Source organism: Acanthopagrus latus, chromosome 12, assembly GCF_904848185.1.
Source record: "Acanthopagrus latus isolate v.2019 chromosome 12, fAcaLat1.1, whole genome shotgun sequence".
NCBI classification, from domain to species: Eukaryota; Metazoa; Chordata; class Actinopteri; order Spariformes; family Sparidae; genus Acanthopagrus; species Acanthopagrus latus.
Window position 1 is genome coordinate 19,927,272 of NC_051050.1, and position 12,499 is coordinate 19,939,770.

Below are 12,499 nucleotides of genomic sequence, written 5' to 3' on the forward strand. Positions count from 1 at the left end.
AGAAGTGTGACATACAGTGCCACAAACTGTGATGTCAGCTCCACACAGCCCCATATAACCCGCACTACAATGGGATTATATTACCTGTTGGATGTGTTTATATCTGCGACAGATGCACACAAGATCGAATACCAAAAGGTGCGGTGAGTCAGCCCAGCTTACCTGTTTTCACCCGGTGTGTTTCCATCCGTACACAAATATGTCAACACAAAGATCCTGCAGTGTCTCAACCACACATGCTTAATGCACACAAGTGAAAGGACACCCAAGGCCCCGTGACCTCACAAATGGCATTTGTTCCTGTTACACGGTTGGATGAGTTTGTCCTGTGTGTATGTGTAAATACATTACACAGTGAATGCATTGTGTGTGACTTTTCCATTACTGTGTGTGTCGTTGGGGGGGAAAAAAGATGGCGGTTTGCTTGTGTGGCAGTTTGTTGGCTAAACCCGCTGGAGGAGACGCTGCCAAGACAAACTGGACTCTTTTCTTTCTTTTTTTTTTTTTGTTAATAAATCTGGCAAGTGTAATTATAACAAATTTTCTAATCAGTCTCTGGAAGAAACAACTAATCAGTATGGAGATGGGAATTGGTGAGTCATCCCGGGCGGATGATTCGCTGTGAATTTACTCATTTACTGAACCCCAGCTGAGGTGGAGTTGCGCAGAGTGGCTCGACGGTGACGAGGGGAAAAAGACAGAGACTAACTGTGATTTATGGAGACTTCATATTTCTTTCACTAGCTATTCTGTTTTGGGTGAGATAGGTATTCTGTGTGGAGCGCGCCTCCTCAGCACTTCTCGCTCACAGGAGGTGAAGCTATCGGAGGAGTCAGCAACTTGGCCGTGGCTGCGAGGCCCGCGCCGGAGAGCTGTCACATTCGCCTCCAGATAGGACATACCGCAGATGTAGCCTCGACGGGCCCGTTCAGGCCACTCGCTAGAGATTTTTGCATGTCTCCGGGCTAAAGGCGCACATTTGACGTGTGCTGTATTAATGAGGAGTCTAAATCCTGCACTGAATACAAGACACGGCTTCTCCCGAGGCCGAGACCAACAACGAGTGAGACAAAAGAAATCTGAGATGGAAGTAAAAAAAGGTTGTACATTTTTCAGACCTTCTGCAGTGATACTACATGATAACATGAAATGAGTCTAAAAGGTGTCGGTCCAGATAAAAAAAAAAACCTTGCATTTGAGGCGTTATCGTGTCTTAAAGGAGCTTTTTTTGTCTTCTTCCTTATCTTAAGTATTTTATATCGGCTTAGTGCATGTAAGAGACCTTGAAAGTTAAAAAGTCAAGACAGACAACTGAAGCTCCTTTGTCCCACAGGAAACACTGCTCCTGAAATCCCTCGTCAGTAGTTCCACCTTTAATTCTGTGACTTTGTGACATCACACATGTCACACATTTGTTTAATGTATTCCCATTGGGTAGTTTGGCTTGTAGGAATTGATTTAGCACAGCTGCTCTGTTGTTATTAGCGATGCTGGGTCAGGCGTGGGTGAGCTGACCAATCAGAGGAGACTGGATATGTGGGAGGGGGGCCTTAAAGAGACAGGTGCTAAAAACAGAGCATTTCAGACAGAGGGGGAACAGTATGAGTGAATTGATACTACTTTATCTCCATGTATGTCTTGATGGACTTTAATTGGAAACTATTCCAAGCCTAACTTGACTACTTGTAGAGGGATACATTCATACTCAGTTGCATATAGCATACTGCAGTAAGAAGCTTACTGGTGGTGACTTGATGCCATTTTATTGAGTCAGAAGTAAAAAGCCGATTTCATTACGCAATCAAATACTTCAAAACCATACAACTGGTGATTGTCTTTCTTTGTTGTGATGTGCAATGGTATGAGAAAAGTAAAATTACCAACAGTACATTGGGAGAGGGGGGAGTTCCATCGAGGGGAGCGACTGCAGTGGTGTAGAAGTGATTTGGTAATGTTATTCTGTTGCTCTCTCTAAAAAAAAAACAAAAAAAAACCAACCATGATCATCGTCAGAACCAAACTCCATGTAGAAACGTAGGGCTGGTAGCGTCTGTGTGGACACCCCGAGGCGTGCGAGCTGCAGCAGTCCAGCGATGCAGCCATCATGCACAGGTAGAGGTCGGCAGTAATACTAATGACAGACAAGACACGTTATATAAGCTGATCTTGAGTGGCAGAATACACTTCTGCTCGGCAGCGTCTTTGCATGTTGTGCCGGTCTGCAAGTGACTAATCAGGTTTCTTTTCAAACACCGAGGCGAGGATGGGAACCGCTTCCCATAAATGCCACTGGACGCATTATTGGATGATAGCCGCTTCGTATAAAAAGCCCAACCCGGCTATCTCATTGTGTAGTTAAAGACAGGCGAGACGACGTCAGTTTGCGGGGAGAGCGCATTCAAAGGAATGACTCTCACCCAGCGCAAATCACTTCCTTTTGTTCACGACAAAGAGTTGTTTCGTGACTCACCGGATAAATGTTCAACTATGGAGGACTGATACACACTCGAGCTGATATGTTACATGACTGTCAGCTCTGAATGTGTGCGTGGAGACTGCAGAGGAGGTGCCTCCCTCTCTTTTCCAGCTCGGTGTTTGTGTTCCCCCCCGACATCAACGTACTGAATCCCAGGGAAAAAAGGCCTCAGACGTCTGTAAATAACAAAAGTTCGTGGTGGGTTTGGCGTAGAGTTTCTCACCTTTGGCAAATGGGAAAATGAAGATGAAGCCAGAGAAAGAGAGAGAGCAGAAAAAAAGGCTAAATAACGAGTGAAAGAGGAGAAAGACAGGTAGAAAGTTCAGTGGCTCAGTGAGGGCACAAGGCTGCGGAGCATGAACAGTGTTGTGCTGGCAGGGTGTTTGCTAGAGGTTCAGTGATCCATCAAAGGAAAGCCTGTCTTTCCATTGTGCCTGCCGGAGAGCCTTCCCACCATGCCTTGCCTGGCAGTAACTCCCCCCACCCCCTCTCTGTCTTTCCCTCTCTCTCTGCAGAACGTTTCCTGGGGTAAGCAGTACTCCTACGCCCTCTTCAAAGCCATGAGCCACATGCTGTGTATCGGGTATGGTGCCCGGGCGCCCGTCAGCATGTCTGACCTGTGGATCACCATGCTGAGCATGATTGTGGGCGCCACGTGCTACGCCATGTTTGTGGGCCACGCTACAGCTCTAATCCAATCACTGGACTCTTCACGCAGACAATACCAAGAGAAGGTAAGGAGCGAACAGTGACAGACACAGCCACATTGAATACCTGAGGATTATAACCATGATTGGCTTCAGTTTATATCAGTTCAGACTACTACGTCCCTCGAGGGCGTAAACACAAACGCAACATGTCACATGTCATGGCACAGTGAAGAGGGAAACAGCCTTTTCATTCACAGGTCAGATTGAGATTTTGGGCTATAGTTAGAAAATGTCCAAAACACCCATTTAGGTTTTGATTTCAGAATTCTGTTCTGGACATGAACGCAAATCAGTGCATATTATATTAGATTGCCTCATTTGCATATATTTAAACATAAACCATCAGCAAACCAAAAAAAATCAGCTGAAAAATAAGAATTAAAAGAAAATGTCAGCAATTCACCATCACTATAAATCTTCCTCAGCTGATTACTGACATCAGTGTGTTTCAGTCCGGTCCCTGGGAGGCCACCCTGCTCTTTTTGGTGTTTCCCTGCCCCAACACGCCCTGAGTCATATGAGAGAGTCGTTATATCTCTTCAGCAGAGTTTGATGACAGGCTGATCATTTGGATCAGGTGTGCGGGAGCATGGAAACATCTACACCGCTTGCAACAAGTGGGCCTCCCAGGACCAGGACCGAAATACGCCGATGTAAATAATCAACTGGGGAAATCCCATTCTTATGAAAGTGATATCTCATGAGTGCCTACGGGAGATTTCTCCAAACTTGGCACAAATGTCCACTTGAACTCTAAGTTACTGACAAATGCCTGGATAAAATTATGAAGAGATGACGTTTTATATCCAAAAGGTGAAAGATCAAGGTCACTGTGACCTCATGGCCGCCCATCATCGATCACACATAAGGACTGAGCTGATAAAAGTTTGTTGGTCAAAGTCATGGTCACTTTAAAAACACATGTATGGCCGTTACTCAACAAATGTCTGACAGGATAAATTTAGATATTGTAACTGAGTAGCCGCTGCACGCCGACATGTTGCTCTCCGATGATGAAGCTATGAGATTACATATCCACGAGGTCAAAGGTCAACGTGGCATCACAGGTTTCTGCCAAACATTTTCAGGCCATTATTCAACCCCACAGCTCAGGAACAATATTTTGACTGACAGCTCAGCCGCTGAGTGACATCACTGGAGGCACTTTATCAGATGACATGCAGCTTCCTCTGGAGCCACAAAAGGTTTTATACTACTGTTTGTGCTACTCCCCAAAACCTGTAAACACACTTTAATGTGGAGTCACCCTTTAAGTATGTATTTTACAAAGAGAACTTAATGCAATGGAGCACAAATCTTTGTTTTCTTGTTGTTTTAAGGTAAGTAATGCTAATCACCGTGCGGGCGGACTTAAAGTATTAATCTAAGGGTTTTTTGCTCTTTTTCCGACTGTATGAAATCCTGCTCATTGCAGTTCGACCTAAATAAATTAGATCTTCTCTCAGCGGCCCCGTGGACCAATGGGTTGAGCTCTCACGGATCACAATATCCGGGGCGATGACTAGGAAAGAGGATTTGCTCCTCTTGAGCAGATCGTGCGAGGCCAGCGAGGGTGAGGAGGTCTGCGACATGACCAGCCACCTCATTGTCTGTATGCAGCCAGTGAACCCTTTTTTATTTTTCCCTCTTGTTTCACTCCCTCTCTTACATCACTTTTTCTTTCTTTTGAAATTTTTTTTTTTTTTGCACTGAGGGATGATTATCCAGCATTTCAGCCGAGCCACCATCTGTGATCCCGCCGAGGGGCCTGGGCAATTCCCAGAACACACGGCCGTGACTGATGCGCTCTGTGCTCGCACGCAAGAACCTGAGTTCAAACTCTCAAACTTTTGCTGCAGAGCTCCGTGTACATTGTAGCGGGGCGGGGATTACAGTCCCCTATGGTATATTTTGATCCATGTCTGATGAAAAATCAAGAGCTGACCTTCAGCTGATGCGGTAACATAGATGATGTAAGCCCAGACAGATTGATTCCTGTACATAGATATTATTATTCTAAAGGCTTTGTCAAAGGAAAACAGGATCTCACGTCATTTGGAGGTCGAGTCAAAAAGAAAGAGCAGTGAGCAGGAATAGTTGATATTCTGCTCTCTGAAGCTGAGCTGAAACAATCGGTCAGCTTTTTGAATCATGATGTGCAAGTATTTTGATAATCCATTAAATATTTAAGTCTTATTCTCTTTGCTTTCAGACGGCGAATAAAAGCTGAAAAAAACTCATTTCAGTTGCTGCTACTGGTCAGTTTTCAAGTTTTCTGCTTGAGAAAATGAGACAAACAGTTGCTCCAGCTGTGTAACAAATTAAATGATGATTAAAAAAGATGTGTCATCTTTGACACCCACGCTCACTCGGGCCGGACTGCACTGCTGCACAAAGCACACATCAGTTATCCTGCTGGAGATTGTTGCCATAATTCTTATCAGAGCATCGACGGAGTCACCTTGACTATAACAGGATGTGCTTAAAAAAAAAAAAAAAAGAAAGCAGTTCATTAATTTACACCGTGCTTATAAAAGCATTTCGCTGTTATCAACTCGTTGTGAAGCGATGGTCTGACCTTGCCGGCCGCTTCCTTTTTTTCAGTGCCATTTAGAGAAACAACCTCCTCTGTGGTTCCGGTGCAGCGCTGTTAAACACGGCACTTAAACTAGGAACACAGTGTCCTCGTCACTCACTTTAATGCTTAAATACAAATACAACGTCATTATTGTACACAACTCACTTTTTTAAAAGAAAGTGGTGGAAATGGCTGATTTAGTAAACGTCATGCTGGATAAGTTAACCTTAATGTTGCTAATTGCTAATGTCATTAACCTGTGATAGATGGAGACAGAGACAGTGTCATCCTCACACTCATCGTCAGCAGGTCCGCTCATTTATCCAGATGATTAAGAACATTTCAGGTATAGATACTCCCATAAAACTGACTGGAGTAAAAACGAAAATTACTAATTGAAAAACCAACCCAAGTAAAATAATAATGTATAAATAAATAAAGAAAAAGTGAATAAAATAAATTAAAAAATAGTCAAATTACAAGTTACTTTCCATTTTAATATTTTTCCATTTTTAAATATTGCACCATTAATACTGACATTGACATTAACCAGCTTAAAAGCCCAACAGATTACAGGCTACACGCTAAGTTTAGTTAAAGGACTAATTCACCTCAAAAATAAAAAATCTGTCATCATCCCCTCGCCCTCATGCAGAAGGAAAGTCAGGTTTCACAGTCCGCAAAACATTTCACAGCACAACAGCGTTGCAGCATTCTCCTAAACAACTGAAGTTGTAGTCAAACAAAAATTAAATGTCTCCATACAGCTCGTCCAGAGTAATTCCAGTCTGTAGAAGCCTCAAGATCCCAAACAGTTTAACTGACGCTGCTCCGCTAAAAGCTTTAACGCCCCCCTCTAAAGAGGGGGCACGAGCTCGACTGTGCATCAAGGGCCAAACGAACAGTACAGAGATATTTTATGTTTTTTCTGTCCTCATCTACTCTGCAGTAGTTCAGGAGAATGCTGCATCGCTGTTTTGCTCCTGAGATATTTTGTGGATGACTAAACTTCACCTGACTTTGCATCAGCATGAAGAAAACGGAACACAGATAACGTTAGCGTAACGTTAGTTTTCACCTGTAGTATTTCTAACTTACTTCAGTGCTCTTGTGGAGTATGCAAGTGAAGTTTGGTTCTTTTCAGCAGGCACAATGAGCACTTCGTCATGTAACTTTGTCCTTTTTTAGATCTTGGTAAAAAAAAAAAAAAAAAAATAGTGGCCAGATGTGGTCAGGGATTGTTGCCAAAGGCTGCCTCTTGTTCTGGGTTTTTGCTCCATCATCATCATCGCATCGTGGTCAAAAGACAGGTGGTGCCTTTTTTTTTTCTTCTTCCGGGCAGCTGAAAACTTGCCATCTGCACGCTCTCCTGCACTCCACTCAATCCTCACATTTAGAGCGGAGTAGTCGTAACACAGGAACGAACGGCAGATGTCGTGTATTATAAAGTACATTGCCAGCAAGTTGAAAATCAATCAGGAGAAGAAACTGCAGATGAGGCAGGACAGAGACAGAGAAGATTCAGTGAAAGACCTTTTAAATAAAAATCCCTTTTCCAGATAACGCTGCTATTATCATTGGCTGGGGTAATTAATTCTCAACATGGCGCTGATTTCCTCATAAGCTTCAATTTAGCATAATCCAACACATAATTTTATGATTGATCATAAACATGGATGTCACAGCACTCGCCACCAAAAATTAATGACAGTCGGTTGCCCACAGCAAAGGCAGTCAGCCACTCCAGAGTTTGAATTAGTGACGTGTCTTGCTCAGTATGTGATGTACATCTGTTTCACAGCAAATCTGCTTAATCTACATCCCACTTCAGCCCTTTTCGACATCCCTCCAGGCATTGAACTGACAGCTTTGAGGCTGCGAATGCCACGTTCGTGGTAACAGAGCCCCAGTGTGGAGACAGACTCATCTCGGGCTGATTTGCTGCATGGCTGTGCATATCAGCGGGGCAGGCTGAGGAGCAGCAGGAGATGAGTTCAGGGTGCTCAGCCTCTAGTCATCGCATCCATCGCGGCCACAGCTGGGGGGTCGGAAACATGGGTGGAGAGATGGATGCGGGTGCGAGGTTTGAGGTTAGGTGAGGACAGCTGAGGAAGAAGGGTAAGATTGATCATTCATTATTAATTAATCTTGTCCAGAGGTTCTACTTAAATTACAAACAAACAACACATCCTTATTGGCTTGCTATAACGTCTATGTCCTGGAAAAACTACAGCATGATTAGAGAGATCATATAAAAAGATGGAGGGAAAGAGACTGAGAGAAAGATATAAAGGAAGAGTGGAGTCAGAGAAGCCATAGGAGGCGGCTGGAAGGAAATGATGGTGTCAAGCATGTATGGTTTTGGAGACATGCCTGCTGTGATGCCCTGCTGCTGAATCACTATAAGACAGCCTACAGCTGCGTCATCCGGCAGCTGCAGAGCCGTACTATAAGGCACATTAAAACTGTGCCGCATTTCATATACGAGCTGCTACTGTCTGTAGCAAACCAGAAAAATATAACAAAATCAACAAAAAACATAAGTAGAAATGCAAAATCTTAATGGAGAAACGATTGAGAGAGGCTGGAATACTGAGGGAAGACACATGCAGCAGGACTGAGGAGCAGATTTAGAAAACGCAGACGATGCACAAGGAGCAAACACAGACAAACTAAAAGAGGCAAACACACTGATTTAACACATGAGGACTGATAATCTGGGACAGACGGAACAAATCAGGGCAATCACAGAGGCGTGAAAAAGACAATGACAGGAAACAAAGCAACGTGAGGGGGAAACCTACAAAATAAAACAGGAAATGACCGGACTAAAAGCCAAAAAACCGTGACACAAGGCAATCTAAACCTGACTTTACCACTTTCCTGCCTGAAGACAAAACACTCACTGTGGAACCATTTATAAAAAGAGTCCAAATAAAAGGTTCATGTAAAGAGCAGAAATCTTTTCCAAAATCTCGCCGTCTTTATCTTCAAACATGTTTACTGACAGCAGATCTCCCTTTTTCGTAAACAGACTTAAAACAAGATATATCTAATTAGGGTTTCGCCCCATCTTACAGTATTTCCATGGGATGTTGTTTATTTGCAGATAACAAAGTGTCCCTCGGGCTGTGTTATATAAACAGGAGTGTCTGTCTCCGCCACAGGCAAGAACAGAAGTGGGCTCAGTTTTGCACTGCATGGTTCGTCTTAATGTGAGCGTGCGGCCGACTCCATCTTTAAAGAGAGGAAGAGTGTGTCTGAAATGAGATACGATCTCAGTCAGCAGTGATCTGAACTGCCCCATTAGAACTGCATGATCAACCATTTGAACAGCCGTATTTTGTTTTGAGTGGGGATTCAGAAAGAGAAACTTGACATGGCCTGAAGCTCAGTGCCGCCTCTGCCCGACCCTGAGACCAACCTCCAGTCCACGTAGCCCTGCCCGCCGCTGGACCGAGCCTCCCGCCCTCACAGCTCCTGCTGGCTCTCACCTCCTGCTCGACTGTGATTACCAGAGGCGGTGTGAGAGACAGCGTTTGTTTTCAGGTGTCAGGGCCTCGAACCGCCTGGGAAGATTGTTTTCACGGCTCGCGCGGTCTGTGGAGGAGACCGCGCGAGGAAACAAGACTGATCAAAATAGATGGGTCCCGTGTATTCTCTCCACTCTTTCCCTCTCCTTTGGGTCAATACTTGCCTTGAGGTTAATGTGGGGAGAATTTTAACTCCCACGAAGACTCAATTAATTACCAGAAACAGGACGGTTCTCCCGTCTTTGTTACTGGCAGTGTTGCACGAATGGAAAAGTCCTGAGTCACAGGCCATCTGGCTCTGTGATAGTGAGGCCAAAAAATACTTCATCCTTGTATTGTCTCTCTCCACCACTCTTTCTAACAATAGAAGCATGGTTTTAAAATCATAATGTACAGTGTATGTAACACTTTTGGAGATACAACTTTCTTGATACAGAGAGGTAACACTTAGTTGCATGTTATGATGTAGAGCACAGCTGGTAACTGATAAACCAGTGATTAAAACTGCAGTAAATATAGATCTAAATTAGATTTTTGTTGCACTTTTGGTATTACCTAAATGTTTTGTAGTGGTGGTGACATTTTGCATAAATATTCAAATTATTGTGTCAACTGTTGTTCTGACTGCTCACAAATGTTTCCTTTACGTCAAAGTTAGGACAAATATATCAGTGAACTGAAATAATCTTATAACAGCAGCTTGTGAGAGAGGCGAGTTTAAATATATAATTATATGTTACTATATGTGTTATCTATCATTATATACAGTTTATAGAACATATCATATGTTATATTTCATTATGATGATGATAATAATAATAACAATAATAATAATGATACTAATAATATGGCACAGTTTGTACAGTCAATCATGTTTCCTTGAAATATATAAATTAAGATATGAAACTATTTAGCTTTATAACAATTTTATGCAACATGTTATATTTCGCCAGTGATTACTGCTAAAAGATTGTGAAATGTATTAATTGTCTTTTTTAGTTTTTGGTAGCCAGATCAAATATTCCTACTCAATAAACATCAGCAGTGATACATAAACAGCTTGTTGCTAGGCAAGTTAACTCACATAAGTATGTTATGTGTCTTTGTATCAGAAAAAGCTTGCTATTAATGAAATATATTCTTATTCTATAAGCATTGAGCTGGTTTTTAAAGTACGTTACGTAATACAAAATGCTTTATAAACCATTTGTTGGTTATAAAGATTTATGAAAATCAGTTGCACTCAGCACTCCTCAAATCTGATCTGAAAATATTCCAGCCGAATCATGCAAATCACGATCACGTGACCGTCATGCAGTCTGTGCCATCTGGTTCACGGTCTCTGCTGCTCCTGCATCTCTCCAGGATATCAGGTATACCTTGCTAGTTCACATTAGATCATAGCTTACTTGCCTATTAGGGGCCGGGCTTCCTGCATGGGTGAAATAATCAGAACTGCTACCTTGGTCTGACATAGCCCCGGGCCTGTGCTTGTTCCTACTTTCGTTCACCACCTGCCTCCCTCGTTCTGTCTCTCCCTCCGCACACACACACACACACACACACACACACACACACACACACACACACACACACACACACACACACACACACACAAGCACACAGAACCAGGACATGGCACTGAGAGCATGGATCGTCCTCGATACAGAAACACAAATACACACTCTGTGAGGAGTGTGGAGCTTTAGTTGTTTATTCAAGGTGCACTCAGGAAACCTCTTGTATTTATTATGCTGCAGTGAAAAGATATTTAGAAGCCAGTTTTAACCATTTAAGCTGGAATACCAACCACAAGGTGTGGAACCCCCCTTCAGCCTCAGAAGCACTTCCAGTAGATTATTACTCTTTTAACCCTTCGTCGTTTTGAGATATAGCATCATATATTCAAAATGGCGGTGGGAACTCTTGGGGAGCTCTACTGAATGTGTGAAAAAGTAGCTTATAGCATTTAAAGGCTCCAGAAGAAGCTGCATGTAATCCGATTAATTTCCTTCAGTGATGTCACTCAGTTTCATTGTGGGTAATGTAGGTTTTAAAAAAGGAAGAAGAATAGGTGGAATCAAAAGCCGATATCTCCGGTTCTGCTTTATCAATTTTCATAATTTGTTACACATTCCAATGCTGGACCAGTGGACTGCTTTAAAAATAAAACAAAAAAAAAAAACATTGATCCAGTTTGGTCCCTTCAAGTCCAGAAAAAAGGTGAACCTGTCTGGTTCTCTGAGACTAAAATGATTTTACAGTTGGATGACTTTCGATGATGCGTAGTGTCCACTGGAGGAAACGTTTACGTTGAAATTGCAAAAGAATAATCTATGGGCAAAATATTCCGCCTTTTTATACAAATCAAACTAACTTGATTTAGTACTTCTTGGATGAAAGCGTTCCATTCGAATATTTGGTGTTTCACATGCAAATCTGTGCTACAGTCAGTTTGACCTCATATCTGCTTTCTTTCCCTCTCCAGTATAAGCAAGTGGAGCAGTACATGTCCTTCCACAAGCTGCCAGCAGACATGCGGCAAAAAATCCACGACTACTACGAACATCGCTACCAGGGCAAAATCTTCGACGAGGACAACATCCTGAGCGAGCTCAACGATCCGCTCAAAGAGGTGAGACGGCTGGAACTCAAAGCGACGGCTCCATCAGAAGCTCTTTTTACTTACCAACATTTATAAACCCTCTTTTGGAGAGTTTTTCGTTTGAAGGTTTATTTTCAGAAACAGGTAAAAAAAAAAAATACACACACCTAAAATCTAAAAGGAGTTCTTGACGGGTGCACTGTCATGCGGTGGTTCTAGTCCAGGAGCATGAATGAGTTTATTCCCTCACGATGAAGAGCGGATCTTCATTTGGCACCCTTAAAACTGAAATACCAACACCTGTCATCGTCTCTTACAAGGTCGAGGAGAAAGACAGCGAAACGGATTCTCCTCAGCCGCCGGGGGTGAACCCAGGCTGAGCTCCCGTCAGGATACAAAAACATTCCCGTGCAGAAACATTACCTGCGATAAACAGCCGCACCTTTATTTACAATAAGAGGACTGAAGCACAGTGACAGACCGCACGGTGTGGTACTCTACGGAGAGAGGTAATGAGGAGGAGGTGTAATGAAGTTTATAGTGGAGTCGGTGACCAGCTTTTTAAGTTCTTGGCTGACCTCCTCGTGTCAGCAGATT

The 12,499-nt window shown here is 43.0% G+C and overlaps 1 protein-coding gene across 1 annotated transcript in view; it reads left to right on the forward strand.

Moving 5' to 3' along the window:
• LOC119030493 (potassium/sodium hyperpolarization-activated cyclic nucleotide-gated channel 1) overlaps positions 1-12,499 on the forward strand; it is an 87,297-nt gene that overhangs the window by 47,949 nt on the left and 26,849 nt on the right. The window contains exons 4-5 of the mRNA XM_037118128.1: positions 2,992-3,210; positions 11,786-11,932. Of these exons, the coding sequence (XP_036974023.1) occupies positions 2,992-3,210; positions 11,786-11,932 (366 nt within the window). The remainder of the gene's footprint in view (positions 1-2,991; positions 3,211-11,785; positions 11,933-12,499) is intronic.